This window comes from Apteryx mantelli, chromosome Z (assembly GCF_036417845.1).
Source record: "Apteryx mantelli isolate bAptMan1 chromosome Z, bAptMan1.hap1, whole genome shotgun sequence".
In the NCBI taxonomy this organism is placed as follows: Eukaryota; Metazoa; Chordata; class Aves; order Apterygiformes; family Apterygidae; genus Apteryx; species Apteryx mantelli.
In genome coordinates this window covers 11,121,458-11,147,129 of record NC_090020.1, presented here as the reverse complement: position 1 = coordinate 11,147,129, position 25,672 = coordinate 11,121,458, and the positions used below count along the sequence as shown (strand labels likewise).

Here is a 25,672-nt window from a genome sequence, read left to right as displayed (position 1 = left end):
TCAGATCTTTGTATATGTCTAATTGTATAGTCGTTTAAAAGTTATTCTCAAGATTCATAAAACAAAGCTATATTGCCGAGTACAGTGGTGGCTGAGTCTTGTACTTAAATCACAGCTCAAAATGTAATGACTACTTAACCAGTAGAAAGCAAGTTTTTTTTTTTTTTAATCAGAATATTTTATCTGCGCTAACTTCCACAAGCACCATTCTACAAGATTCTAGACACTCGTCTACCAGTACACTGTAGGGTGTGCTTGTACTGGAGTGCATGTTTTCTTTGATTCCCTTGATTGAGTACTAAGCTGCTGTGAACTTTTGTATGGTAAAACACATAGTGGAAAACTTTCTGTAAGACCCGTGCCTTGGTCAGTGCTTGTTGAATAATTAGGGGCTGCTGAATCTGGTAGTCCAGCAGAGGTGAGGCTGCTGCAGCTCTGTGTCCTCAGGTCCGGCCAGTAGCAAGGCCAGTAGCAAGACTGAGCGTGTAAATCCTAACAGGAGCACAGGCACTCATACACGCAATGCATATGCTGTATATGTATATACGTGGCTGGCCGAACAGATTCACACAGATGGAAAGCAGGGCACGCACACAAACAGCACCAGCAGCCTCATCTTGTTCCCCTCTCTGGCTGATCAGGATGAAAGCCTGTTAGTGGAAAATGTATACGTATATATGCATATATACAGTATGGATCTGTCCAGTAGGCGGTCTTAGATGATCTGTGCAGTAGCTGCTCCTGGATCCCCAGGCTCACCAGTTGCTGGCACTTGGACATACAAGCCCAAACTTTAGGTCTTCCTGATACCTGACTTCCTAGCTTGCCAGCCAGTCCAGCTTGATATTTGCTAGGAATTACACACACTGTTGTACCTACCCACACAATACGCGTGCACTCTGTTTTCTCCAGCTGCTGGCACCATAGGCCCATGGACCCCTTGTCCAGTGTCTGGCACTTAGCCCTCCATCACAGGTGCACACAGAGTAGATAGCCTCCTCACCCAGGAAAATAATTAGAAATGGAGTTAATAAGAAGATGGGGCAGACTGCAGTGATCAGGAGCAGAGCACAGCCGCACAAACGTAATGCCCAGCAACCTGTGTACGTGCAGTTGGCCCCTTTTACCCACTTTTACCTCTGTTTTCCCAGGCTCGTTCTCCCCAAACCATCTATAGCCTTCCCTTTCCTTGCCTTGGTCCTTCTCATAAACATCCCATAGTAAATCTTGCACAGTCCCAACATGCTCTTCACTGGCATCCCCTAAGACGTCGCATACCCCTGTAGGCAGTACTCCCCCCACTCAGTCTATAAGGTGATGGGGGGAGAGCCCTCCTGGTAACACATCCTGTGGGTGTCACACCCAGACCACGGCTCTGATTGCTCTCCGGTGATGGCCCGGAGAGCAGCCGGGTCACAGTGTGGCTCCGATTTGGTTACTGGGGTTCCTCTGTCTGGCATGGTTCCTCTGCTCTTGGTGTTTATGGAGGTAAGCTTTTAATCACATAACTTAACATTCAGTAATTCACTTCTATCCTTCATTGACTAATATTTCCTGTGCCACGTTTTGTGCATGCTCTGAAACGATGTACTGAAGGAGGAGATAATTTTGCAGGGTTTTAATGTGGACTTGATGATCATAGCATCTGTTTCTCAAACTGTAAAATTGTGTTCACAGCTTTAGTTGGTAGCATTCCTCTTTCACTCAGATTGAAGAACCAGCATTAGTGAACATGTGTGCCATAGTTCTGCATAAGATCGCTCCTGCATGAGAAAAAGCTGTAGATAGCCACAGTGTTTTTCATACATATTGCTTTTTTATGTAAGATGGAGAATCCCTGCTCTGACATTACCTTTCTCTTCCCCTTTTACCAAAGACAAATGTTTTCTCCAAATGTGACAACCTCTGAGAAGCAGATAAGGGAGAAGAGGCTTTTAAAGTATGTTTTCTCTTCTACGGCTTCTGCTAAGATGATAACCTCTAAATTAAAAATTGCAAGGAAGTAATTTGGCCTTCCACTTTCCTCAGAGTTCCTGTTTAAAATGATAGTTTGTGCAATGAAAAAATGAGCATATGCCATAGCAACACAAACAAAATAATGGTGGTGCATTTGCTAAGAAATTAGATTTTTAGTTTGAATTTCCATCAACTGGTTAAGCTTAGGTTTCATATCAGCCATTTAATAGTGACAAATACCCAAAGCTGTTTCCTGAAGTTTTATTTTTAAGTTATATAAATATATTTGAATACTTTGTTAATAATTACATCAAAATTAGCAGAGATACTGAAATAGGACACTTAATTTCTGCACTAGCCATGCAGGAGAAAAATCGACCTAATTAGCTTTCTTTTATTTTTCAGTTTCTGTGAATGTACGATAAATACAGAAGAATTGTTCTCGCTAAAAATATTCTACCTGCTAGGCAGTCCTGGGAGGTTGTGTTACATTAAAGTTGCATGCCAAGTTTGCTTAGTAATTATAAAATAAAATAAATGCATTATTAAATGGAAATACTTGTGGCCTGCCCGAGCAGAGGCAAGCAGAATCCTGCATGGTGTTTTCTGCCTCTTAGATAAGAGCTTCATGGAGGATGTTCCTTTCCTTTTTTCTCTTGTTTTTATTCTTCCTATCTTAAGAGAGGTGTTTTCATGGACAAAACTTGTCATCATCAAGGAAACACAAGAACCCTTTAAAGCCCCTTTAGAGTTTACAGAGGCTTGTTCCCTAAGGGAACAAAACAATAAACCCTTTTCCATAAGGTATTAGGTGTGAGCTTGAACCTGATTATTGTGCAAGCGAAGGAAAAATGGGTCTGAGTTCATTTGTCTCAAGTTCTTACTGCAGATATTCTTCCAGGGCATGATACCTGCACATCATGCCAGATATTAAGCTACACTGTGGCAGGTGTTCTGCAAAAGCATCAATAAATTCCTTTCCCCTCCTCATTTGTTTATGTTAAGCTTCATTTCAACCAATAGTAATGCTACCATTAAACTGGTTTACTGGGGGCGAACGTGCATTTACTGTTAAAATGTGGGAGAGAAGATCCCTGCAAAGGATGAATTTTACTTTTTAAGACCTTTTCCAAAGAACCTACCAGAAAAAAGCTTCTGAAAAGGTGAAAAAGCTATGATTTGATTATCTTTTGACCAAAAAACCACACTGAAATATGAGCATGAAACAGTGTTTAATAGCAACTAGGTAAATGCTTTGTAGACAAGAGGAAATCAATGGTAGGATGTGTTCTGTGTCTTACATGAAATGGACATAAAGTAGAAAATATGCTTTTGAAATGAAGTTCGCCAGTTTATGAATAATGCTTGTACTTATTTTATTTCCACACTGGCATATCTAAACAACTACACCTACAAATTGCTTTGAAAGCTAACCACAGAACAGAGCACCATATTCATATTTAAGAAGACCATATCATTATTGTGTGGTGTTTTTGCCTTTTTTCTTGGTTCTGCAGGGGCAAGATAGGAAACTGAACCTGTCAATACCATTACTCACTATTTCCCTTTTTGCTTTGCTCTTCTCTTTCTGGGATGTGTAAAAGGAAGATTGAATTCGAGGTCATTTGTTAGCAATTGCTTAAGAAGCAAAGTGACCTTCCAGAGACTGAAAAATTATATAAATGTATAAAGAAAAGATTATTTTGAGAAATTTCAAATAGTGATGTTTTCTGTGGACAGCTTTCCCAGGCGTTACCACACCTGTACTATTTTTAGTGTTGTGGTCTAATCCTCTCTATATTAAGTCCAAGTGACTCAACAATTCTTACTTCTGAGTGAATTGCAATACCCTTCGAGGAGAGCATGTTCATTCACTGCTCATGTATAAGGTGGCTAATAATCACTAGGGGTAATGTATTTTAAATTGTGGATAAGGTGTGTGGGAAACTCTCTTTTCCAAGATAAAAATACATTTGTAACAATTGAATTTTTAATATGCTCATTTTATGAGTTCATTGGATTATTATAACTTAGGTCACAATGAAGTGATTTGTGACTTTTTTGCCCAGTAAATATAAGAATACAAGAATGGCAATGAACTCTAATGAATATCCACTTTCAGTTTCTTTGTGTCATGGCACTTGCTCTTCTAGAAGGGCAGGTCTCAGTTTTTGAGACTCCTGGTACTTGTATTTGTCAGTTCTTTGAATGAGATACTGTGGCTTCTCAGGAAGTTGATTTTCATTGGAAATGGAGAGATCTATCAATTTATAGGTATAATTAGCATAGCAGTAGATGCTAATTGCAGTTATTGCTTAAAATACTCACTTTGCTTAGGGATTCAAAAAATATGTAGAGTTAAAATTACAGAGGGTAAAAATGACTGAATGCTAGTTTGCAGTACACCTATGCAACTGTATAAGGTGAGATGTCTGAGGTATGCAGGATTTTCAGACTGAAATAAGGGTCTTCAGATACTATCACTTTCTTTTTTGGTTGGCTAAAAAGAAAGATATGTTTGTGTGAATGAGTTCTGAAAAATCACTCAAAAGCTTTAGAGGAACAGTGATTTTTATGTCAATTTATTTTCTGAAACAAACTTCTCATATCACTTTAGACACTATTTTTGGGGTAGTTTATTATGCTATATAAACGGCATATTTATATGAATGTATTTATGAAACTAGACCACAAACAGTAATAACTTTTTAGGTTACATTAGTTGATATTTAATGATGTTGAAATTTAATAGTTTTTAGCACTGTTTTCTTTGCTAATATTGCTTTGGGGATGCTGTAATTTATATGTGAACCATTTTTAAGGTTTTCATATCTGAAAAAGCTCTCTGATAAAATTGTCCAGTAGTAGCCTTAGAATTTGGCCTGTTTGACAGGATTGTCTCGGTATTGCACCTCCCCTGAAAAATACTTCTTTGACCTGTGAAACAGATACTAATAAATAACTCATCTTTCTGTTTTCTTTCTTCTTCTTTTTTTTTTTTTTTGAATTTCCTTTTCAGGGGGATTACTGAAGCTCGTTTTGTTTATGTGTTTGTTCTTGGCATAGTCTTCACTGGCACTAAAGATTTACTGAAGTCACAGGTTATTTCTGCAGACTCGAGTGTGAAGAGTATAGGATTATGGGAAGTGTATAGCGGATTGGTTCTGCTAGCAGCCCTTCTATTTAGACCTCACAATTTGCCAGTCTTGGTGTTTTGTTTGCTGATTCAGACAATGATGACAAAATATATTTGGAGACCTCTGAAATTCGATGCAGCACAGATTACTATCATGCACTATTGGTTTGGCCAAGCTTTCTTCTACTTTCAGGTAAGCTGAGTGCTCTCCCTGTCTGAGTGGCGGAGGGGGGAGGAATAGCTATGCAATTAATTTTGTTGTGATTGATGGGGCAATTGGCTGTGGTGTAAAAAGAATAAAAGTTATTGGAACTACTCATACAGTATTGTACCTAATTTTTGACTTGTAGTAAGCTGAAACACATGAAACACAGAAAATGATGAAATGGTGCTAACGTGCTATTCAGTGTTTCACACAGGAACATGAAACATGAAAATTAATATGCAACAGACAATAGAGCAAACCAGTTTCTGGTGGCCAAGGTTTTTTGTGGTGTTTGTGTCAGTGGGCATTTGCAAGGCTCAGAGATGGAGTAGGAAGAGAATTTTTAAAATGTTTAAAAGAACTGTAGCCCATGGTAAGCATCCAAGGTATGTTTTGGATAAAGAGCTTTTGCATCTGTCTTGAATATTGCTATTCAGGCAGTCAGTTCTGGTTGTGGCCTCCTGAGAGCAGCCTTTAATGGGGCTGACTGGTGGCTGGGACGTGGAGGAAGGGGCCTCTCAGCACTGAGGTACTGAGATAAAGGAGAAGTGTAGCTGTGGCTAGGCTGACAGAAGAAAATCCTTGTTATGGAAGAGAGGCTAATGAAGCGTGGTTTAAATGTTTTCATAAAGCATCAATTTTCAGTGAATGGTTTTTTGGTACATTTGCCTAAGAATTTCATAGAACTGCTGGATAACAGACTAGTTGAGTCTGGCAGGCACCTCTGGAGATCACCTAGTCTGGTGCCCCTGCCCAAAGGAGGGTCAGGCAGAGCAGGTTGCTCAGGCCCATGTTCAATCAGATTTTGAATGTCTCCAAGGATGGAGACTCTACATCCTCTCTGTGCAGCCTGTTCCAGTGTTTGATCACCATCACAGTAAAAAAAATTTTTCTTATATTCAAGCAGAATTTCTTGTATGTCAGTTTGTGCCCACTGCCTCTTGTCCTTTTACTGGATACCACTGAGAAGAGCCTGGTTTCTTCCTTACTTCTTCCCCAGTCAGGTATTTTTACTCATTGGTAAGGTCACCCTAGACACTTCTCTTTTCGAAGCTAAATGATCTCAGCTCTCTCAGATGCTGATATGACAGTGCTCCAGTCCCTTAATCATCCTTGTGGCTCCTTGGTGGACTTGCACCAGTATGTCCATGTCTCTCTTCTCCTGGGGAGTCCTGCACCCAGACACAGCACCCCAGGTGTTGCCCAGGTGTTGTGCTGAGTAGAGGAGAAGGATCAACTCCCTCAACCTGCTGGCAACGCTTTTCTCGATGCAGCCCAGGATACTGTTGGCCACCTTTGTTGCAAGGGCATGTTGCTGGGCCATGTTCAACCTGTTGTCCACCAGCAACCCCAGGGCTTTTTTTGCCAAGCTTCCTCCCAGCAGGTTGGCCTCCAGCCTGTCCTGGTGCCTGGGGTTATTCCCCCCTGGACGCAGGGCTTTGCATTTGCCTTTGTTGAGCTTCATGAGGTTCCTGTTGGCCCATTTCTCCAGCCAGTGGAGGTCCCTCTCTGAATGGCAGCACAGCCCTCTGTTGTATCAGCCAGTCCTCCCGGTGCTGCACTGTGTGGTGCCTTGCCGAGGGTGCCCTCTGCCCCGTCATGCAGGTCATTAATGAAGCTGCTGATCAGTGTTGGCCCCAGTGTTGCCCCTGGTGTCAGGCACTAGCGCCAGGCCTCCATCTGGACTTCATGCCACTGCTCACAAGCCTCTGAGCCTGGTAGTTCAGCCAGTTTTTCAGTCCACCTTAGTGTCCACTTACCCAGTTGGTACCCCGTCAGTTTATCTCTGAGAGTGTTTGAGGAGAAAGCCTCCTTGTGAAGGAGCATTGTGCACTGTGTATTATGTATATAGTCCCTGTATCTTCAGGGAAATATGGTAGATTGAAATACAAAATAAGTATGTTTTGAGCTAACACATTTGTGGTGGGAATGTAGTTGGAAGTGGTTAAAAAGTTTTGTATCTACTGCAATCTAAGTCCTGCAAAAGATTAGGGAAAAACCGTTGAGGAATAAGTTCCCAGAATTTTGGGAAAACATATTCAGCCACATCACAGACAAACTGGGAAAGGCTATTAAGAGCCTGTTTTGTCTTTGCAGTTGACTATGCTGGGCCAAAGAATTTATTCTATACCAATGTGTGCTATCAGTTGAATCCAATAGCATGTCTTTTTTATTTTAGTGATTTTATACTGCTGTTACTGCAATAGATGCAAATATATTTAAATTTTTGTACTTATCTTTAATAACTAATTCTTTGCATTTTAAACCACCCTTTCAATTGAGTGGCTTCCTGTTTTTTAGAAGAGTTGAAGAAGTGATTTCCATCTTGTTTGGGTGCACGTGGTACTGTTGGATACTGTGTATTTGCAGAGCTTTTTCCTGCCACCCTCGCTGGCAGTTTTGACATTTCTTCTAGTCATTTCCTTTGGGAGTAGTAACTTCCAGAATGATACAGATTTCAGCAAACTTGAGGCCATTTTAAGAATTAATTCTGACAAAGGGAGCCTCTGTGTACATAGGTGGGCTGCTGAATCATAGCATCGAAAGCTTGGAAAGGAGAAATTCTCCATTGCTTGGTTGAGAGCGCGACTGCTAGACTGCTCTTTGTGCTTCCCCTGTTACTCTAAGATTTAGAGAATGAAGGGTGATAGCGGCTCATCAAAGATTCTTGGAGAAGCAGACCAAAACTCCCCCCCTCTTCTTTTTTTTCCTAGAATGGTTTATTATTAAGTCTGAGATGTGAAACAGAACAGAACCAAGTAAGGAGTCACCTTTTTGTGTCATCTCAGAGGTTTGCAAAATCCAGCTTTGAAGAGATTCTTCTGAATTTAGCAATTGCTTAGTTTGTCAAAATTTTGTTCTCTTTAGCACAGGGCCTTTTAAAATGTATCCATTTTAGAAGATCTGGCAAACAGCCTCTTGCAGGTTTTTTGGCTGTCTGCTCATAAAACCAAGGTGTATAACTACCTATTAAACATGGCCAAGAGAGAATAAAATGATGAATAAATTGCAATAGAATAGGAGTGTTTTTAGAAAGAACAGCTTTGGTTATGGCCTTTTTAATACTAGAAATGCTTCAGAAATAGAGAAAGCAAATCTGTTAATGGAACAAAGACCTTTAAAAGATACATATATTTCTCCTCCACCTATCACTCCTTAGAGGACAAATTTTCAGCCTTTTAAAAATACTGTAATTACATTTAGATTAGATCCCATATCTAGGATGGAAATGAAAAGTTTGACCAAAATACTACTCCTCAGGTGTTAGCTCGGTTCATTTATTTTTTGATGAAGAAGGTGTTCTGGAGCAGTGGAAGGGAATAATTTGAATCATACAAGGCTAAAGGGGGTTTTTTTGCACCTTCACGAATGAAAGCAATTATCTGATGTGGAAAATACTACTTGAGAAAAGCAGAATGGGCATGCTGATAGCTTATAAAATTCAGAGGCTACAAATGTCCCCCAAAACCTAGTTATAGCTCTCTCTTTAATTAGTAAATACATCCCAGTTTGTTCTGAGGAGTCTTTTCTTCAGGGACTGTAGATCCAGGAATGGAAGAACTTTTTTTCAGAGTTATATTTTATTTCATGCTCTTTATGTGTAGATTTGCTCAGTATGTAGTATCCTTATCTGCATTACCAGGGAAAATTAAAGACCAGGCAACCTGCAAAGCCTACTTCTTCATTAATTTTTTTCTTAGGTTTATTTAAACTTCTCCTTCCCCTTCCTTTGAGATCTGAGTCCAGAGGGCAAAAAAGTCACAAAGAAAAACTGTTCAGTCTGTGCGGTTTAAAATCAGGACTGAAGTATTTTGTTAATTTACTAATCACATGTAGTTAACTGGCAATCATTTATTAATGGCACTTAATTGTCGATCACTGAACTATCCCTTTCAGGATCCATACCAGCAATACAACAGACACACGCTCACCAATCTCTTCGTACCCTCCTATGCCTAATCTCCAGAAGATCTAACCTCCCCCACTCACCTCCCCCAGCACATAAAGCTGTATGCACTACCCCACCTCCTGTGTGTGCTATAGGCACGTGGTGTGTCCTGTGGCAGTGCCGGTTCCCCTGTTCACTCATCCCTCCTGCCAGAGGTGCAGATGCTCGAGCTTTAGGTGTTTAGGTGTATCTCAAGAGTACCACAGAAGAGACACCTTGAGAGAAGACATAGATGATTTTGAGTGGTTGCATACACTGCTGAGCCCTTTCTTACCTGAGTGATGCAGATGGGACTCTAGAAATGCCCCCACTTTTCATGATATGGCTTATCGTATAATAGTAGAATTTAATTGTTTGAGTAAGCCACTTATTCTTCCTCCTTTGTCCTTTGGGGAAAAGGAGAGGCTTTGGTTGGGATTTAGCTTCCAGATCCCCTCCTTCCTGCTGCACCTTCCAATGAAGGTATGCTGATCTTGTTGAGTAAATTGCAGGTGTCCCAGATTTAGCATCTACCTATTTTGGCTGTGACCATAAACAGTGAGCTCTCAGATTTTGACTGACCTAGAAAAGGGTTGTATTTGAGATGGAGAATAATGTGTCATTTATTCTCAAAAACCAAATAAACATTAAGGAAGCACAACTGGGTTCTTTCTGTTGGAGAAGTTCATCAAGTTCTCAACTTCAGTAGCAACCTCTGATGAGCCAACCTTGGTACCAGCTAGTCATTAGTTTACCTCCTCTGAAGTGCGTGCTGTTCCTAAATGTCCATGTTCCATTCTTGGATGCTTGATGTGCTCTGCTGGCATATATTTAAATGTCTTCCCTGACTTTTTTTCCTTGAGTTCTTTTTGTTATAAGAACTAGCGCTACTGAACTGTCTGAGTTCAGAGTGGTGTCAGGTTTTTAATTTCTAGACAGACATAAAGGTCTAACCTATCATACAAAAATATGAGTAAGTTTCTGACTGAAATAAAGAAACTGAAAAACACTGAAATTTGCTGTCAGTGTAGACTATCAAATTGGATACTAAATTTACACTGGGCTAGCTATATGAGGCAAGAGAAGAAAAATATAAACTAAATATAAAACCCTTCCATCTGGAAATAGAGCATAGATTTGGAGAACTATTTTTGCACATGTCCTGCTGTGATTATGAGGTAAATGAGAGTTCTTGACCGTGTTGCTGGGTCTTTATTAAATCTTGGTTGGCAAGACAATGCTTAATGACAAAAGCAGGAACTCTGTCTCACTGAGTGTGGAATGTAAGTGATGGCCTTTTGAATTTGATAGTGAGTAAAAATAGCTTTCTTCAGGATAGCATATTTAACGAATGAGGCAGAGTTCTTTTGAAAGATTTTGTAAAGTCCTTAAGGACTTCATGTAGTTATGATGGTCACAGTCCTAAATATATGGAGTAAACATGGTTCGTAGGAACAGTTATTATTTTTCATTAGATCAATTGATACAGAAAAATGATTGATTGATATAGATTTATAATTGAAGAAAGTGGAGAAAAAGACATAGGTCCTGAGTGTGGAAGATAGTATTTTCACCTTGAGTAAAAGTAGAAAAAATCAAGTTAAATATAGGTTGAAAACAAATGCCTGGAGTTTACGTTTGTTCTTGCATCCTGCAGTTTTATCTGTGCCAGGGCCTGGTGTGCACCTGCCTTCTAGAAGCAGAGCTGGCCGAGCAAAGGCGTCTAGCTGGCTGAGTCCAAGGCCAGCCCCTGCGCTGGTAAGAACTGCCGTGAAGGAGGCTGGAGGCGAGGGCCGCCCTCCGTGCCCTCGGGAGCTGCTGCCAGGCTGTGGCTGCACCGCTGGCCCCGCGAGCGCAACGGCAGCCGCGTCTGCGCCCCGTCCCGGACCTCCGTGATTCCGACCCCGGTGCGGCCCTGTGAGCAGGGCTGCCCGGCTGGACCTCGGACCTGCCTCATTGCCGTGGGCTGGCTGGGTGCTCACGGGCTGTGTCTGACCCCACCACCGCCTCTGGCACTTGGCCTGGCCTGGCTGGGCCGCTCCGCACCTGGCTCCTTGCTGGGGCGGTCACTGCCCGTGCTGGCCTTGCTGCCGCGATCTGCTCCTGGCTCATCGTCCTTGCGGAGCAGTCCGCCCTCGCTGCGCCCTGGCAGCCTGAACCTGAAAGGCAAATTTATTAAGCAATTGTAACTTACGCAGGAAGGCTACACCTTAGCTCATTTTTCCAGCCCTTTTCTTCATCTTAAATTCAAGCAGCCCAACGTCATTGCAGTCATCAGAAGAAATATTTTCTCTGGACAGTCACCTACCAGCTGTAACTCGTATATCATGCTTCTACTCTATGCTAATAAGTAAAGTACCCGCTTTATAGCAGAGTACAGTTTTCTCCAACTCACCTGCAGCTAAGCTTGAAGTGTTCCACAGGCAGTATAATTATACTCTGCTTTTTTCTGGAGTGGCTGCCTGCCTTCTCTCGTCTGCTTCTGCTGCTTAGTTACCAGTTGCTCTCTCAGACTTTCTAACCGATTAATGTAATCTGTTTACTTGCAGCAGTTTTTCTCAAGTTGTATTTAGAAGGGTGTTTGGGCTTGACCCTCTTTCTGGCTTTCTTGATTGCACTAGTAAGATGTCAGCTATCTCTGAAGTCCTTTTCTTGCTTGGAATCTTTACTCATGACAGGACAGAGTGAAGTTTTGGATGGGGAACTTTACTTGTCACGTATTTTGGTTGCGAGAGCCTTTGTTTTTCAGTCATGACTACTTCTAACTTGGCCTATTCATGCAAATGTATGTTAAACTAGAGTGGTGAGGCTGTTCTTCAGCAGTGCTGTGTATCTAATGTTACCAAATGCTTACATGCCTTGCATTTTATTTGCCTCTTGCCCTTCTGCACAGTGGGAAGACAGGAAGAGGAGTCCTCTGTCACTGTAAGATTTCACGCGCAGGAAATGCATACAGCCTGTGCCCTGTATGCAGAAGTGATTGCTTAGCACGTGAAAGGAATGGAGAATGGACAAAGCTAAAGCTGTAGAGCTGTACGACTGTTTTGCTGTAAATCGGCAAAACAAGGCCCAGACATAGGGATATGCTGCTTGAATAATAAGAGGCTAAATGAGAAACCTCCATGCTGGCGAGGTTGTGTGCATCTGTCCTCAGCTGTGCATGCAATTGTGTATTGTGAGAAGTTTATAGTAGTCAGCAAGATAATTTGGCAGTACAAGCTCAAGAGAGCCAAGCTGCAAGGCAGATGTGCCTGTTACACAGTGGGGAACAAACCAGAGTGAGGTCTCTTACCTCTGCTTCAGAGAAACTGTCAGAGGACTGTTTTATTCCCTAGCAAGCTTGTTGTAAATTTAGAGAATTGTTATAGCTACCAAAATATTTATGGCCAGAAAGGCAATGGAACAGGTTGCCCAGAGGTGATGTACAGTCTCCATCCTTGGAGGCTTTCAAAACATGAGTGGATAAAATCCTGAGCAACCTGGTCTCACCTGTTATAGCTGACCCGGCTTTGAGCAGGTGGTTGGACTAGAGGCCTTCAAAGGTCCCTTCCAACCTGAATTATCCTGTGATGCTTGTTCCTGTGTTATTCATGTGAAGTTCTGGAAAACCAGCTTGTTTTTTAGTCTCGTTTTGCTAGTTTGCTAGGATCTTTACTTTATTTACTGCTTTGTGTAAATAGATGAAGAGAAGCAAAGTTAAAAATGCTCCATTTACAAACAGGTATGAAATCAATACTTTTAATCAGAGCCTTGTTTATTTGTCAGGATATTATTGCAAGTTCAAGAACCTCTTGATGAATTTTTCAAAAACCTCGAATGATCGATTGTTTTCTCCAAAGTCCTGAGCTGCCCATATCTTGTAGCTTGTTAGTCATTCCCTGGAAAGGTTCTATATTCTTATCATTGTTGCTTACGCTTGAATATGCAGCGACAATAGAAGTAAATATCTTGATTGCCTCCCCTAACTATACCAGCTCCTAAAACCTTATGTTGTTGATAAATATTTCTTAAGATATTTTAGTTACCTTGAATGAAAGCTCATAAATGAACAAAAATCCCATGTATTTCTTCACTGGTCTTGTGTCTTTGTTTTCCCATCCTTAGAGCAGTATACCTGCAGTAAAGGGGAAAGAAAATATATTCTTAAGGTCTTTAAGAGCTGCTTATACTTTTTGATATTTTTTTAATCACTGGAGGAGAACAGCTTAGACTTGTGTATTTTCAGAATAATTTCTATCTAGTTGATGTAAATAATTCTTTGCCCCTAGATAGAGAGATGGACTGGATGACATTTTCAAGTGATTTATAGCTCTGTTTTGCTGTGATTTTAAAGGACCATAGAATAATTTAGGTGTGAGGGAATTGCTCAGAGCAGGGTCAGCTATGAGGTCAGACCAGGTTGCCTAGGACTTTATTCATTTTGGTCTTGAAGCCTCCAGGGATGGACGTTCCACAAACTCTCCGGGCAGCCTGTTCCAGTGCCTGACTGTCCTTGATTTTTCACCTTAGATTATTTGGTTCCAGTAGCTAAAACTATTTCCTCATTCTATGTTTGTTGATAGAATTCCACTTAATAGAAAGGCATAAACTTATGGGAAGGGCACACTGGAAGAGCAGTAACAGTTTGCTTTGTTAGCAGTATTTAAACAAGCCAGAAGCTGTCAGTCTTGTGTTGCGTCTCTGTACTTCCCAAGTCCCTAAATGTCGTTAACATCTCATATATATGAAGGATGTGATTTGAAGGAGATCAGGAGGGTTTGGAGTTGTTTCCGTTACTGTCTATGGAAAGATTATTTTCTGTTATTGTAGCAAATATGTTTAGTAGTTTTGCTAGGCAATGTTTTTGCTTTTGTGCTTCGTTGGTCTAGATCATGATGGATTACCACTGAATGCCTTTATGCAGTGCTGAATTGTCTCCTGTCACTTTCAGCCATTACCAAAATAAACTATTGCACTGTTGGAAATGTTTGAATGATACTTTAAAATAAAAGCAGACGCTCTGAATTGTCAAAATTATGTATATATTGTGTGGAGAATTAGAACTTGTAAGCTACAGAAATCCAGCTCAAATTAGTCTTCGAGAAAGTTATTTGACATGAAGAAAAAATGTGTCTTAGCACTACAGCAGGCTGTTCAAATAGTTGCTGAGGAGCCATCTGTGTGGCTTAGTAGATTCCTGGAGAGAGCGGGGTGGCTGGACGCTTGAAACACAGAGTGGTAGGAGCCGGTAACTGTGGGTTTTCTGGCCCTGTTTCTTCCACTGCCCTCCTTTTCCTACAGCATCAGTTTAACTAAAATCAACGATAGCTGGAGTGAGCCCTGCATGAAAAAACCCACAGGGAGTGGGGGCGATGGAGATGGAAAGTCCTCTTCTTTCCTCCTGGTTCCTTACTCTGCGCTCAGGACCTTGGGGGGAGAGTACCTCTTCTGTCCTGTTGTGCAGTAGGACCAGTGGCAGGGACTCCCAGGTGCTGCCTTTCCTCCTGCTCCTTCTCACCTTCGCTGGGATGGGGAGTTGCCCCGAAGCCCTGGGAAGGAACCATGTGTACATATGGGTGAGCAAAATAGTGTGGAGAGCGTCAGGGAACCCCTTTCAACTGTGCATGAGATGGGAAAGGCAAGACACCAGGGAATCATGCCAGCTCTGCACGTGCTGTATAAGGGAGAAGGAGGGGAGAGTAAATGAGTAGGTGTGATGGGGCAAAAGACCTGCTGCTGTGTACAGGAATGTGGAAAAAAGAGAGCAGCTTCCCTCTCTGCTTGTCATGCTTTTGTTTGTTGAGGAACAGCACCATACCCTGCTCTCGAAGTGCTGCACCTGACCTGTCAGCTCTTGTCATGTTCTCAGTCAGTTCCCCTTAGACCTGCTGAAGAGCCCTGCCTTGCAGTTTTGTTTTCCAGTCTCATCTTAGGTTCCAGGGCATAGAAGTGCTTTTTGTTTAGCTGCTTTTCTGTAGTTGTTCTTTGCTCCTTTCATTGCTAAGCGTTATGCTAAATGCCTAATAGTAATTTACTACAGTGGTGTGTGGCAAAGGCCAAAATAGGGACAACTGTGACAGTCGTAAGTCAAAATTTTTATGCTATGTGATGTGTTGGTAAAATGCATCCCCTACTGCCCTCTTACAGTTACAGGCTCACATTACATTCTGGCAGGATCTTCATACGAGGATTCATGGGGTCTGTAACTAGTGATAGTGAAGTCTAACTCATTCTGTCAACTTGAATCGCTTTTTTTGTTCGATTTTAGAGTTGCTTCACGAGCAGTTTTTGCTGTCCCTAGTGCATGGTTGCTTATGTGCTTATGACCCAGCAATGTGCCCTTGTGGCAGAGGTCAGCGTTATCCTGGGCTGCATTAGGCAAAGCATTGCCAGCAAGTGGAGGGAGGTGATCCTTCCTCTCTGCTCACCACTGATGAGGCGACACCTGCAGTGCTGGGTCCAGATCTGGGCTCCCCAGGACGAGAGAGACATAGACATACTGGTGCAAGTTCAGTGAGGGGCCACAAAGATGATGAAGGGATTGGAGCATTTGAGACAGAGGTGAGACAGCTGCAACTGTTTAGCCAGGAGAAAAGAAGGCTCAGGGGGGATCTTATCAATGTGTATAAATATCTGAAGGGAGGTTATAAATAAAACGGGGCCAGAGTATTTTCAGCGGTGCCCAGTGACAGGACAAGAGGCAACAGGCACAAAATGAAACGCAGGAAGGTCTGTCTATGTCTAAGGAAAAATCTTTTTACTGTGAAGGTGATGGAGCACTGGAACTGGTTGCCCAGAGAGGTTGTGAAGTCCCCATGCTTGGAAGTATTAAAAAGCCATCTGGACAGGGTCCTGGGCAACCTGCTGTAGCCGACCTTGCTTGAGCAGGGGGTTTGGACTGCATGATCTCCAGAGGTCCCTTCCAACCTCAACCATTCTGTCATTCTGTGTAATTTCAGTGCAGTCTGTTGTGGTGTAGAGACTTGGGAAGCAGAAACCTTTTGCTAAATTTGCAAGTGTTGATTGAGTAACATGCAATAACTTGTGTGCTGGGGGAAGGGGAGGGGGACATGTTCTACTCAAGATCTGAATTAGAGCCCTGCTGTCTCTAAGGGCAAGAAGTATTTATTTCCCTGGTGTCTGGTGTAGCTTTGGGCCCCAGGCTGATTGTCTTGTTTTGAATTATATGTAGTGAAGAATGCATTTTTTTCATCATTACAACAGAAATCAGCAAATATTGCTGCTTGTTTTAAAGTCTTTTTGTGATGTAATTTATTAAACAACAGGCGTATGTAGACAAGCAAGACAAAATAGGACAAGCAAGAGATCATGGTGTATATGCCTTCATTAGTCCGTAAATCCGAAATAGAAGCTCTTGTTCAGTGAGCTGCTTTATTGAAATCCAAATGCAAAGAATATGACTGTACTATAAAGTGACTCAAAGATGAAGCCTTTTACTAACATAATAATTAATCTTATTGTAATATATCTTAACTGTTGCCTTGGAGATATCTGAATGTTTCTTTTTTTATTATTATTCTTTTCAGGGAAATTCAAATGGCATTGCTACTGTGGATGTTTCAGCAGGTTTTGTGGGACTAGACAGCTATGTGGAGATACCAGCAATCTTCCTGACAGCGTTTGCAACATATGCAGGACCTTTGCTTTGGGCCATTCATCTGCTGTGCTACTTGAGTTCTGAAGTTAGCAGGTAATCAGTTTTGAACTAAATTAATGCGCCCCTATGTATTGCAGATGCAAGCACCCATCCATGTAATGTACAGCTTTTCAAACAAGTAGTTTTCTTCACATAATTTTTTTCCTTGGAAGTTAGTCTTCCATTGAGAAGATGCAAATTCTCTTTTGGTATGAGTTTATATTGCCTCACTGTTTATGTTTCATTTTATCTGCAGCAGTTTTGCACTGGGAAATGTGCATATATTTTACTACTTTTGTATCTTAATGGCTTCTGAGTCTGCTATACTAAATTATTTAAAATATTATTATATTGTATTGTAACAGGGAAAAATACTAGGATGATGCCTGAAAACATTCTTCTCAGCACCTATTAAATAGGAGACCTGAGGAGGCTGGTTTTTTAGTAATAGAATAGAATTCAAACTTAACTGATGTGCTGTCCTTTGTGAACAGTTGTCATTACTTGGCATACAGGCACACAGCATTCTATTAAAAAGAACAGATTTGTCTTACGGTACATGTTACTCGTTATTGCAGGCATTCGTAGCTAAAATATTTGTACATTTGGGCCTTCGGGGTATCTTGTGTCAAGGATGTGTTAAAGAATGTAAAATGATTACTGCATTTGGAATTTTAGGAAGACATAGTAGGAAAATGTTTATGTAACCTAGAGTGTATGTGTAAAATTCAACAGGACTCTCTCATCTTGCAAGTTTAATTCATCATCCATGGCACTCTTGCTGAGAGCAGCAGTGTGTTAAAAGAGAAAGGAGCTGTAAATTCAGTATTCTACCATATCAATCCACAAATGCAAAACCTTGATATATTTTCAATGAAATAACATTTGTCAGTGACTAAATTTTTACCATCTCAGAGCTTTCATTAGTCAGCTACAAATCTTTTCTCTATTGTCTGTGGAACTTAAGGTTGCCCTAACCATTTTTTTAATGAGAAGCAAAACATTGCAGCAGGCTTGGCAGGTGGGATTTTAGGCAATATTTAGTTTGTCATAGCTCTTTGCCTCTTGCATTGGCATACCCTGTAAACGTATCTGACCCCTGTTTATCTACAGAGCCTCATACAGTCCTGTCCCTCCTGTGCTCTTTCTTATCTGGCTTCTCCTCTTCCTTGTTTGTCTTGGGCTATACTTATGTGATGAATTTATGTTGGCACGTATGTGTTCATCAAAGGCTCGAAGAGGTGGGATCCCTGACAGACCTAGCCGCATAGAGTAATGGAAGTTTTCGTACCAGAAAGGACCTATTCTAACAGGATAAATTCCTGCAAAGTCATTGTGTCTAATGCTCTTTATTAACAGGCTGTAGAGACAGTTCCTTATTCACTGATCTGCTTGTGTCTGCCAAATTGCTCTTTAGAGACACCCAGCTCTCTCCACTTGATTTCAATGGAATTACGTAGCCCTCTGCCATTGTATTGCGCCAGTAAAGCACTCAGCGTAGGCTGGGACTCACTGTGGAACATTACCTCCTGGTCTTAAGCCATATATTTTGAAGTCATCTTTGATCTTACCTAGCTTGACACTGTCTAAATATTGGTCTTTATGTGTAATACCTCTGAAATACAGGCTTTTATCTGTTAATTGTGATATTTTTTGCTTTAAGTGGAGTACATGTGGAATACACAAACTGTTTTGTTTGGATTTATATAACCACAAAAACCCCTTTCTTGAATTTTCCATGGCACCTCGTGGCTTGACACTAAACTCAGTTTCGTCTTTGTATTTCTAAAGCCCCTCAGTTTAGCTTTAGTTACTGCTTTGCTCCGCTAATCCGTTCTCCCAGTCAAATTTCCAAAGTTTCCAAAGTTTTCAAGCTTTCTCCTTTCTTTCAACTCTCTTTAAAAGAGTTACCATTTACACAGAAAAGCCCTGGCCTCTTGTCTTCCAGTAAATGTGACCCAGTACCCTGGTTATTCCTTCCTTTTTATTAATCTGCTGTTTTTCACAGTGAATTCCTTTATTCCTCTCTTTAGCGCTACCACAGTTTGTTTAAGAGTGCTTGATGGTTCTGTGGGTCACATCCATGATCCTATGTTTTTTTTTTTAACAGTCCCACTCTCCATCATTCGTTATTACATTGTAGGTGCTTTGGAACTGGAGGTTTTGCTTGTGCTTAGAGGACTCCAAGCACAGTGGTGTAGACAGCCTCAGTACCATTGCGTGGGGAAGGGAAAGAATAAAAGCTAGCTAATGTTTTAAAGAGCTGAAATTTTAATTTTACTTAAACCCTAGACTGCAGACTGTGATCAGCTCTAACATACAATTAAGAGAAAATGACACCATATAGCATGTTTTTTAAAAGCTGTTCTAACAAAGTAATCAAAAACTTTCTGTAAGCTGTTCTAACAAAGTAATTAAAATCTTTTTGTAACATCTTTAAGGATCTGTACTTGTTTAGTATTTTTTCAAATAATGTGTCTCTACAGTAGTGTTGGTTATTCTTCTTATGTTTTCGTGGTTGAATTATTGCAGACTAAAAGCTCAGCTAGTTGTTTTGCCAGGTACAGTGCCAATTTAAACTGCTCTCAAGTGGGTAGCTGTGACCTGAAATACCCACGTCACTTACATAAGTAGATCCCATTGAGCAGCTTGTGTCCACAGACATTTTAAGGTTTATTTGGGTCAGCTTGGTAAGGTTGTTTCGTCTGTAAACTGTTCTGAATAACTCTGGACTAGAATCTTTCTAGCGTCTGGGACTTGTTTAAATTGGAATTTTTTAGTGTTCAGAGCTCTGGTCTGTGCACCTTTCCTCTTGTGTTTTGTTGTTGCTGGCTGAATGGTTGTGTCCTTTCTTTGCTTTTATTCCTTGGTCCCAAGGCTGAAACTGCAGAAGGCGTAGGTCAGCGGCTTCAAGTGATTGCTTAAATGTAGGGGGAACTTCAGCTTTTTTGAAAAAAGCTGAATGCTTTAAAGTGTTCATACAGGCTTCTTATTAACTCTTTTATAAGCAGTGTACCTTAGTCAGTGAAATTCAAACCTTTCCTTTTCTTTTTTTTTAATGTGGGCCTGAATATAAGATGAAGGTTCTTTCCCTCTTTACTCCGGATAGGAAGGTCTAAGAGAATCCATGTGTTAGTTATGCACACAGAGCAGGGCTGTGAGATTGCCATAGGACGCCATCGAGATTCCCGAGCCGTCGTGATACCTTCACAGCTGAAAGGATGTAACCAGAACTGGACAAATGTGCCATTCTTAGCCCAAATTCTGGCATCTGCAGCCCATTTTAGAGCTGCTTGGGTCTGAGGAAGTTGAGCTGGACAGGGAAACGTGACTTCAGTATTAGCTATCCTTGTTGGTTCCAGGCGCTGAGCAGAGCCCTGTGTAGCTTGCAGCTGCTTCCCTTGGTTTTGCTTACTCGCTGCGGTTCTTAGAAATAGCTCCACTGGAGCAAGTGCTTCCTAGGGGCAAGTACACGGACATACCCTTCCCTCTCTCTGCCCTCTGCTTTCATAGAATCAGACTAGTTGAGTGTGGCAGGCGCCTCTGGAGATCGTATAGTCCAACCTCCCTGCCCAAAGGAGGGTCAAGCAAAGCAGGTTGCTCAGGCCTGTGTCCAGCTGGGTTTTGAATATCTCCAAGAATGGAGAGTCCACAACATCTCTGTGCAGCCTCTTCCAGTGTTTGACCACCATCACAGTAAAAAGGTTTTTTCTTATGTTTAAGTGGAATTTCTTGTACGTCAATTTGTGCTCATTGCCTCTTGTCCTTTCACCAGATTTCTTTGGTTAGTCCACACAGCCCTTGGAGGAGGCACACTCAACCTCGGTGCTGCTATAAAATAAAGTTATACCATAAGCAATGCCCATTTCAAGATCCAGGTGTACCCTTATGCCAGATGTTGCCACTGATCTGCCAGTGATAATAGTCTCTCCTCATTTTAAATATAATACTCTCCTTAATTTTGCTTTCAGAAAAGAAGATGGATCACTAACAGTTTCAAAAGAGTAGTCTCCACTAATCTGCATGATTGTTTCAGGATTGAAGAATTCAGAAATGTTCATGCAAGATTAATAGGGCTGGTAACAGGTTGGTGGGACAGTAACCTCTTGTGATGGATCCCAAAGCATATACCGTCTTTGACTTTGGATGAGGGTTAGGTTGTTAGAATAATGTCTTTGGAGCCCTTGAGGCTACAGTGATGAGCTTTGATAATACCCAGTTGTATTGATAATACTGGAATTTGTTTAAGATTAGAATTTCAAATAGCCATTTATTACTGCTTTACCTCAGAAGTTACCCTTGTATAGGTAGCAATAAGTGCTATTGCTAAACAGCAGTTACTTGTGCCATAAAGAAGGCCCCTTTCTTTCTCTCACGCATCCCATCTCTGGCACTTGCCCTGTCACACATGCTTTCCCTCTCTCTGTCTCTCTCTGTCTCTCATGGTTTTCGTCTCCTGTGTGCTTTCTCTCATGTGCTGTCCCACTGTATCTCACTATCTTGTGCTTTCCAGCATTATCTCTTGCGTGCTTTATCACTCTATAGCCTGCTGGCTTTCTATCTCTTGAGTGCCCTTTCCGTCTCTTGCTTTCTCTCCCTCAGTCGCCCTTTTCCTCTCTTGCTGCTGTTTGTGCTGTCCCACTCCCTTGCATCTGCTTTCTCTTGCATACGCACCCTCTCTCTCGTGCTTTGTCTCTCTTGCATGCTTTCTTTCTCTCTTTCTCTCTCGTTCATGCTTTCCCTCTTTCTTGCACATCATCATCCCTCTCTGTTACTTGCATTTCCTCTGTCTAGCAGACTGTCCTCTATTTCTTTCACGTTTTCCCTAGCCTTCTCTTGTACTTTCCCAGTCCCTCTGTTCCTCATGTGGGATTTCCCACTCTTTCATGTGTACTTCTCTCTTTGTCTCTCTTTCTCCCCCTTCTCTGTCTTTCTATCTCCCCCTTCTCTGTCTCTCTCTCTTCCTTTTGTGTGCTTTTCCTCTCTCTCATGAGCAAGTGGTTTTCCTCCATGTGCTTTCTTGCATGTTTTCCCTCTGTTTTGTTTATGCTGTCTCTCCCTAGTTCATGGTTTCCCCCTCTGTCTTGTGCCCTTTCCCTTCTTTCTCTTCCATGTATATGCTTTCTCTCCCTCCTTTGCACACTTTGCCTCTCCCTCTTGCATGCTTTACCTTTCTCTTGCATGTGCTTTCCCTCTCTCTTTCTCTTGCTTGCGCTTTCCCTCTCTCTCATGCACTTTGTCTCTCACTTTTTCTCTGCCTTCTGCTCACACTTTCCTGCCCTCCCATGCTTTCCTGTGCTCCCTATCTTGCATGCTTCCCTCTATAGCTTTCTCACTTGTGCGTTCTTTCTCTCTCATGCATGCTCTCTCCTTGGTCATACTTTTCCTCTTCCTCTTGCAGGCTCACTGTTTCCCTCTCATTCTCTCTCATGCAGCTTCCCTCTTTTTCTCTCATACATGCTTTCTGTCTCTCTTTCGCAAGCTCTCTCTTCCTTGCTCTTTTCCTTTCTCTCTCACACCTTTCCTCTCTTATATCTTTCATCTCTTTTTCTCTCATACTCAATTTCTGTCTCTCTCAGGTGCTTTCTGTCACTATCATGTGCTTTCTGACTCTGTCGGGAGCCTTCCCTCCCTCTGTCACATGCTCTCACTTTTTCCTTTATGCTTTTCACTTACACTCTTTCTTTCTCAGCTTTCCCTCTTGCATGCATGCTTTTGCTCTCTCAAGTGTGCTCTCTCATGTGCTTACCCTCTCTCTCGCGCTATCTGACTCTCTTCCCCTATTTCTTGTCTCTGCTTTCTGTCTTGCATGTGAGATTTGCCTCTCTTGGATTATATTTCTCTTATGCTTTCCCTTTCTTGTGCTCACATTTTCCCTTTCCTTCTGTTCTTCATTTGCATTTTCCCTCTCTTGTATACAATGTCTGTCTCTCTCGCACTTTCTCTGTCTTGTGTGCTTTTCCTTTCTTTTTCTTGCAAGCAGTTTCCCTCTTTTGTGTGCTTCCCTTCTCCCTGTCACATGCTTCCCTATCATGTGTGCTTTCCCTCTTGGACACTTCACCCTCTCCCTCTCTCGCTGTCCCTCACCCTCTCTTGTGCACTTCCACTTCCTGTCTTGTGCATGCTTCCCCTTTCGCACTTTTCTTCTTGCACGATTGCTCTATTCTTGTGTTCCTCACATGCACTTTCCCTCTCTCTCTTGCTCTCTCTCCCTCTTTTCCTGCTTGCTGTCTTGAGCTTTCCCTTTTTCATATGTGCTTTCCCTCAGTCTATTACTAGCTTTCCCTCTCTCGCAAGTTTTCGTTCTTGCATGCTTTACCTCTGCTGTGAGCTTTCCCAGTCTCACATGTTCCTTCTCTCCTTCCATGCTTCCCCTCTATCCCTCACTTCCCTGTGTACACACTCTCCTGTGTACTCTTTCCTTCTCTCTCTCGTTTAATCTTTCACTTGTGCTGTCTTGCGTTTTTCTCCTCACGTTTCCTTTCCTGCACTTTCCTTCTCTGTCCTGCATGAGCTTTCCCTCTCTCTCACTTGCTTTGCCATCATTCTGTTGCATACTCTCACATGCTTTCCCTCTTCCTCTCTTCCTTACATGCATTCTCCTTTTTCTGTGCATGCTTTCACTCTTTTACTCACTTCCCACTTTCTCTCACTTGCACTTTACTTTTCTCTTGCTCTCATTTTCCTGCTTTGCTTGCGCTTCCCTCCCTTGCATGCATACCCTCTCTTATGCTTCCTCTCCTTCTTACATGCATACCCTCCCTATCTTGCGCACTTTCCCTGTCTTTTGCATGTACTTTCCCTCTGGCATGTTTTCTGTCTCATGTGCTTTCTCTCTCTCTCACTTTATTTCACTTATGCTTTCCCTCTGATGTGCTTTCTGCTTCATGCTTTTCTGTTCCCTCTTGTTCACTCCTTCCTCTCTTGTTTTTTTTTCTCTCCGTGCTTTCTCTCTCTCGTGTACTTTCCCTCTCTTGCAGTTTCCCCCTCACTGTCTCCTGCTTTACCTCTCATTTTCTCATGCACCTTTCCTCTCTTGTGCACTTCCCTTCTCTTGCATGCTTTCCCTCTTGCTTATGCTTTCCCTCCCTCTCACGCTTTCTCTTTGTTCTTCTCATGCTTTCTCTTCCCTCTCTCGTGCTATCCCTTTGTCATTCACTCTCTTGCATTCTTGTCTCTCTAGTGCACCTTTCTCCCTTGTGTGGCTTTCTTCTTGCTCTTTCTTATGCACTTTCTCTCCCTTGTGCACTCTTTCTCGTCTCTGCCACGCTTCCCCCTTGCATGAACTTTTCCTCTTACTTGCATGTGTTTTCACTCTCTTGCATGCTTCTCTCACTCAGTCTCTCTTTCCCTCTCTGTTGTGTGTGGTCTTTCCCTCTCTTGTGTGCTCTCCCTTTCTTGCATGCTTTTCCCTCTCTTTCTCTTAGGCATTCTCTCTTGTGGTTTCTTTTCTTTGCTTTCCCACTCTCACATGCCTTTTCTCTCTCTCACACATGCTTTCATCTTGCCTGCACTTTCTCCCTTGCACATTTCTCTCTCGCTCTTTCCTTTTCTGTGTGTGCGGGCTTTCCCTCTCTCATTCACTTTCCCACTCTTGTGTGCTCTTTCCCTTTCTATCTCGGGCTTTCTGTCTCTTGTGGTTTATTCTGTGCGCTTTCCCTCTTTAGCCCACTTTTCCTCTCTGTCTTGTGCTTCCTTTCCCTTCCTGTCATGCTGGCTTCTTCTCTCTTTCGCATGCTTTCTATCCCTCTTCTGTGCTTTTTCTCTGTCTCATGCTGTTTCCCTCTCGCTCTTTCCCTCTTGCTCATCCTTTTATGCCCTCTCACTTCCTCTGTCTTGGTCTTTCTCTCTTGATTGCTCAAGCTTTCTCCCTCTTTCTTGGATCTGCTTTCTTTCTTGTACTTTTCATCTCTCTTGTTCTCTTTCCCTCTCTCTCACATGCCCTTTCCTTCTCTCTCACTGAGCTTTCTCTCTCTCACGCTCTTTTCCACTGTCTTGCACTTTCTCTCTCCCTCTGATGCTTTCCACCACTCTTTTGCTGATGTGCGTTCCCCCTTGTTCTCTTTCCTCTCCCATTCTTTCCCTCTTTGTCTCACGTGCTTTCCCTTTCCCTCTCACGTACTCTCCGTATCTCTGTCTCACATGCTCTCCCTTTCTCCTTCATGTTTCCCTTGCTCTCTTTCATGCAGGCTTTTGTCTGTGTTGCATGGGCTCTTTCCCTCTCTCGCTTGCTCTTTCCCTCTCTCTTGTGCGCCTCCTGTCTCTCTTGTATGCTTTCCCTCCTACTTACTTGTGTGTTCTCCCTCTTGTTCACTTTTCTCTCTTTCTCTTGTTCTTCCCTCCTCGCATGTCTGTGAGCTTTCCTTCTCTCTCATGAACTCTCCCCCTCCTGCGTGTTCTTCCTTCTCTCTCTCAGGCCTTCTCTCTCGTGATTTCTCTCACACCCTTTCCCTCTCTCACACAGCTTCTCTGTCCATCTTTTGCATGCATTTCCCAACTGTCTCATGTGTGTTTCCCCTTTCTGTTGCACTCTTTCCCACTTGCTGTCTTTCACTTTCCCTCTTTCTTGAACCTCTTAAGCTCTCCCTCTCTCATGCATGCACTTGCCCTCTCTTGCACACATTTTTTTCTTGCACACTTTCACACATACTTTCCCTTTCTCAAGCTCTTTCTGTCTGTGTCATGCTACTTCTCCTGTCTCTCATGCTCTTTCCCTCTCTCAGGCATTTTGCCTGTCTAATGTGTACTTTCTTTCTGTCCCACGTGCTTTCCCTCTGACTTGCTCATGCTTTCTCTCTCTGCATGCTTCTC

General features: G+C 42.2%; 1 protein-coding gene across 5 annotated transcripts in view; it reads left to right on the top strand.

Moving 5' to 3' along the window:
• Positions 1-25,672, top strand: part of PIGG (phosphatidylinositol glycan anchor biosynthesis class G (EMM blood group)) — a 102,612-nt gene that overhangs the window by 48,793 nt on the left and 28,147 nt on the right. For 4 of the 5 annotated variants that reach the window (XR_010886856.1, XM_067315567.1, XM_067315564.1 and 1 more), the window contains 2 exons: positions 4,976-5,285; positions 16,752-16,915. Coding sequence is in view for 4 of the 5 variants with exons in the window: in XM_067315567.1 (XP_067171668.1) it covers positions 4,976-5,285; positions 16,752-16,915 (474 nt within the window). In the remaining variant the exon portion in view is untranslated. Of the gene's footprint in view, positions 1-4,975; positions 5,286-16,751; positions 16,916-25,672 lie in introns of those variants that run through there. The other variant, XM_067315568.1, reaches the window with a different exon arrangement.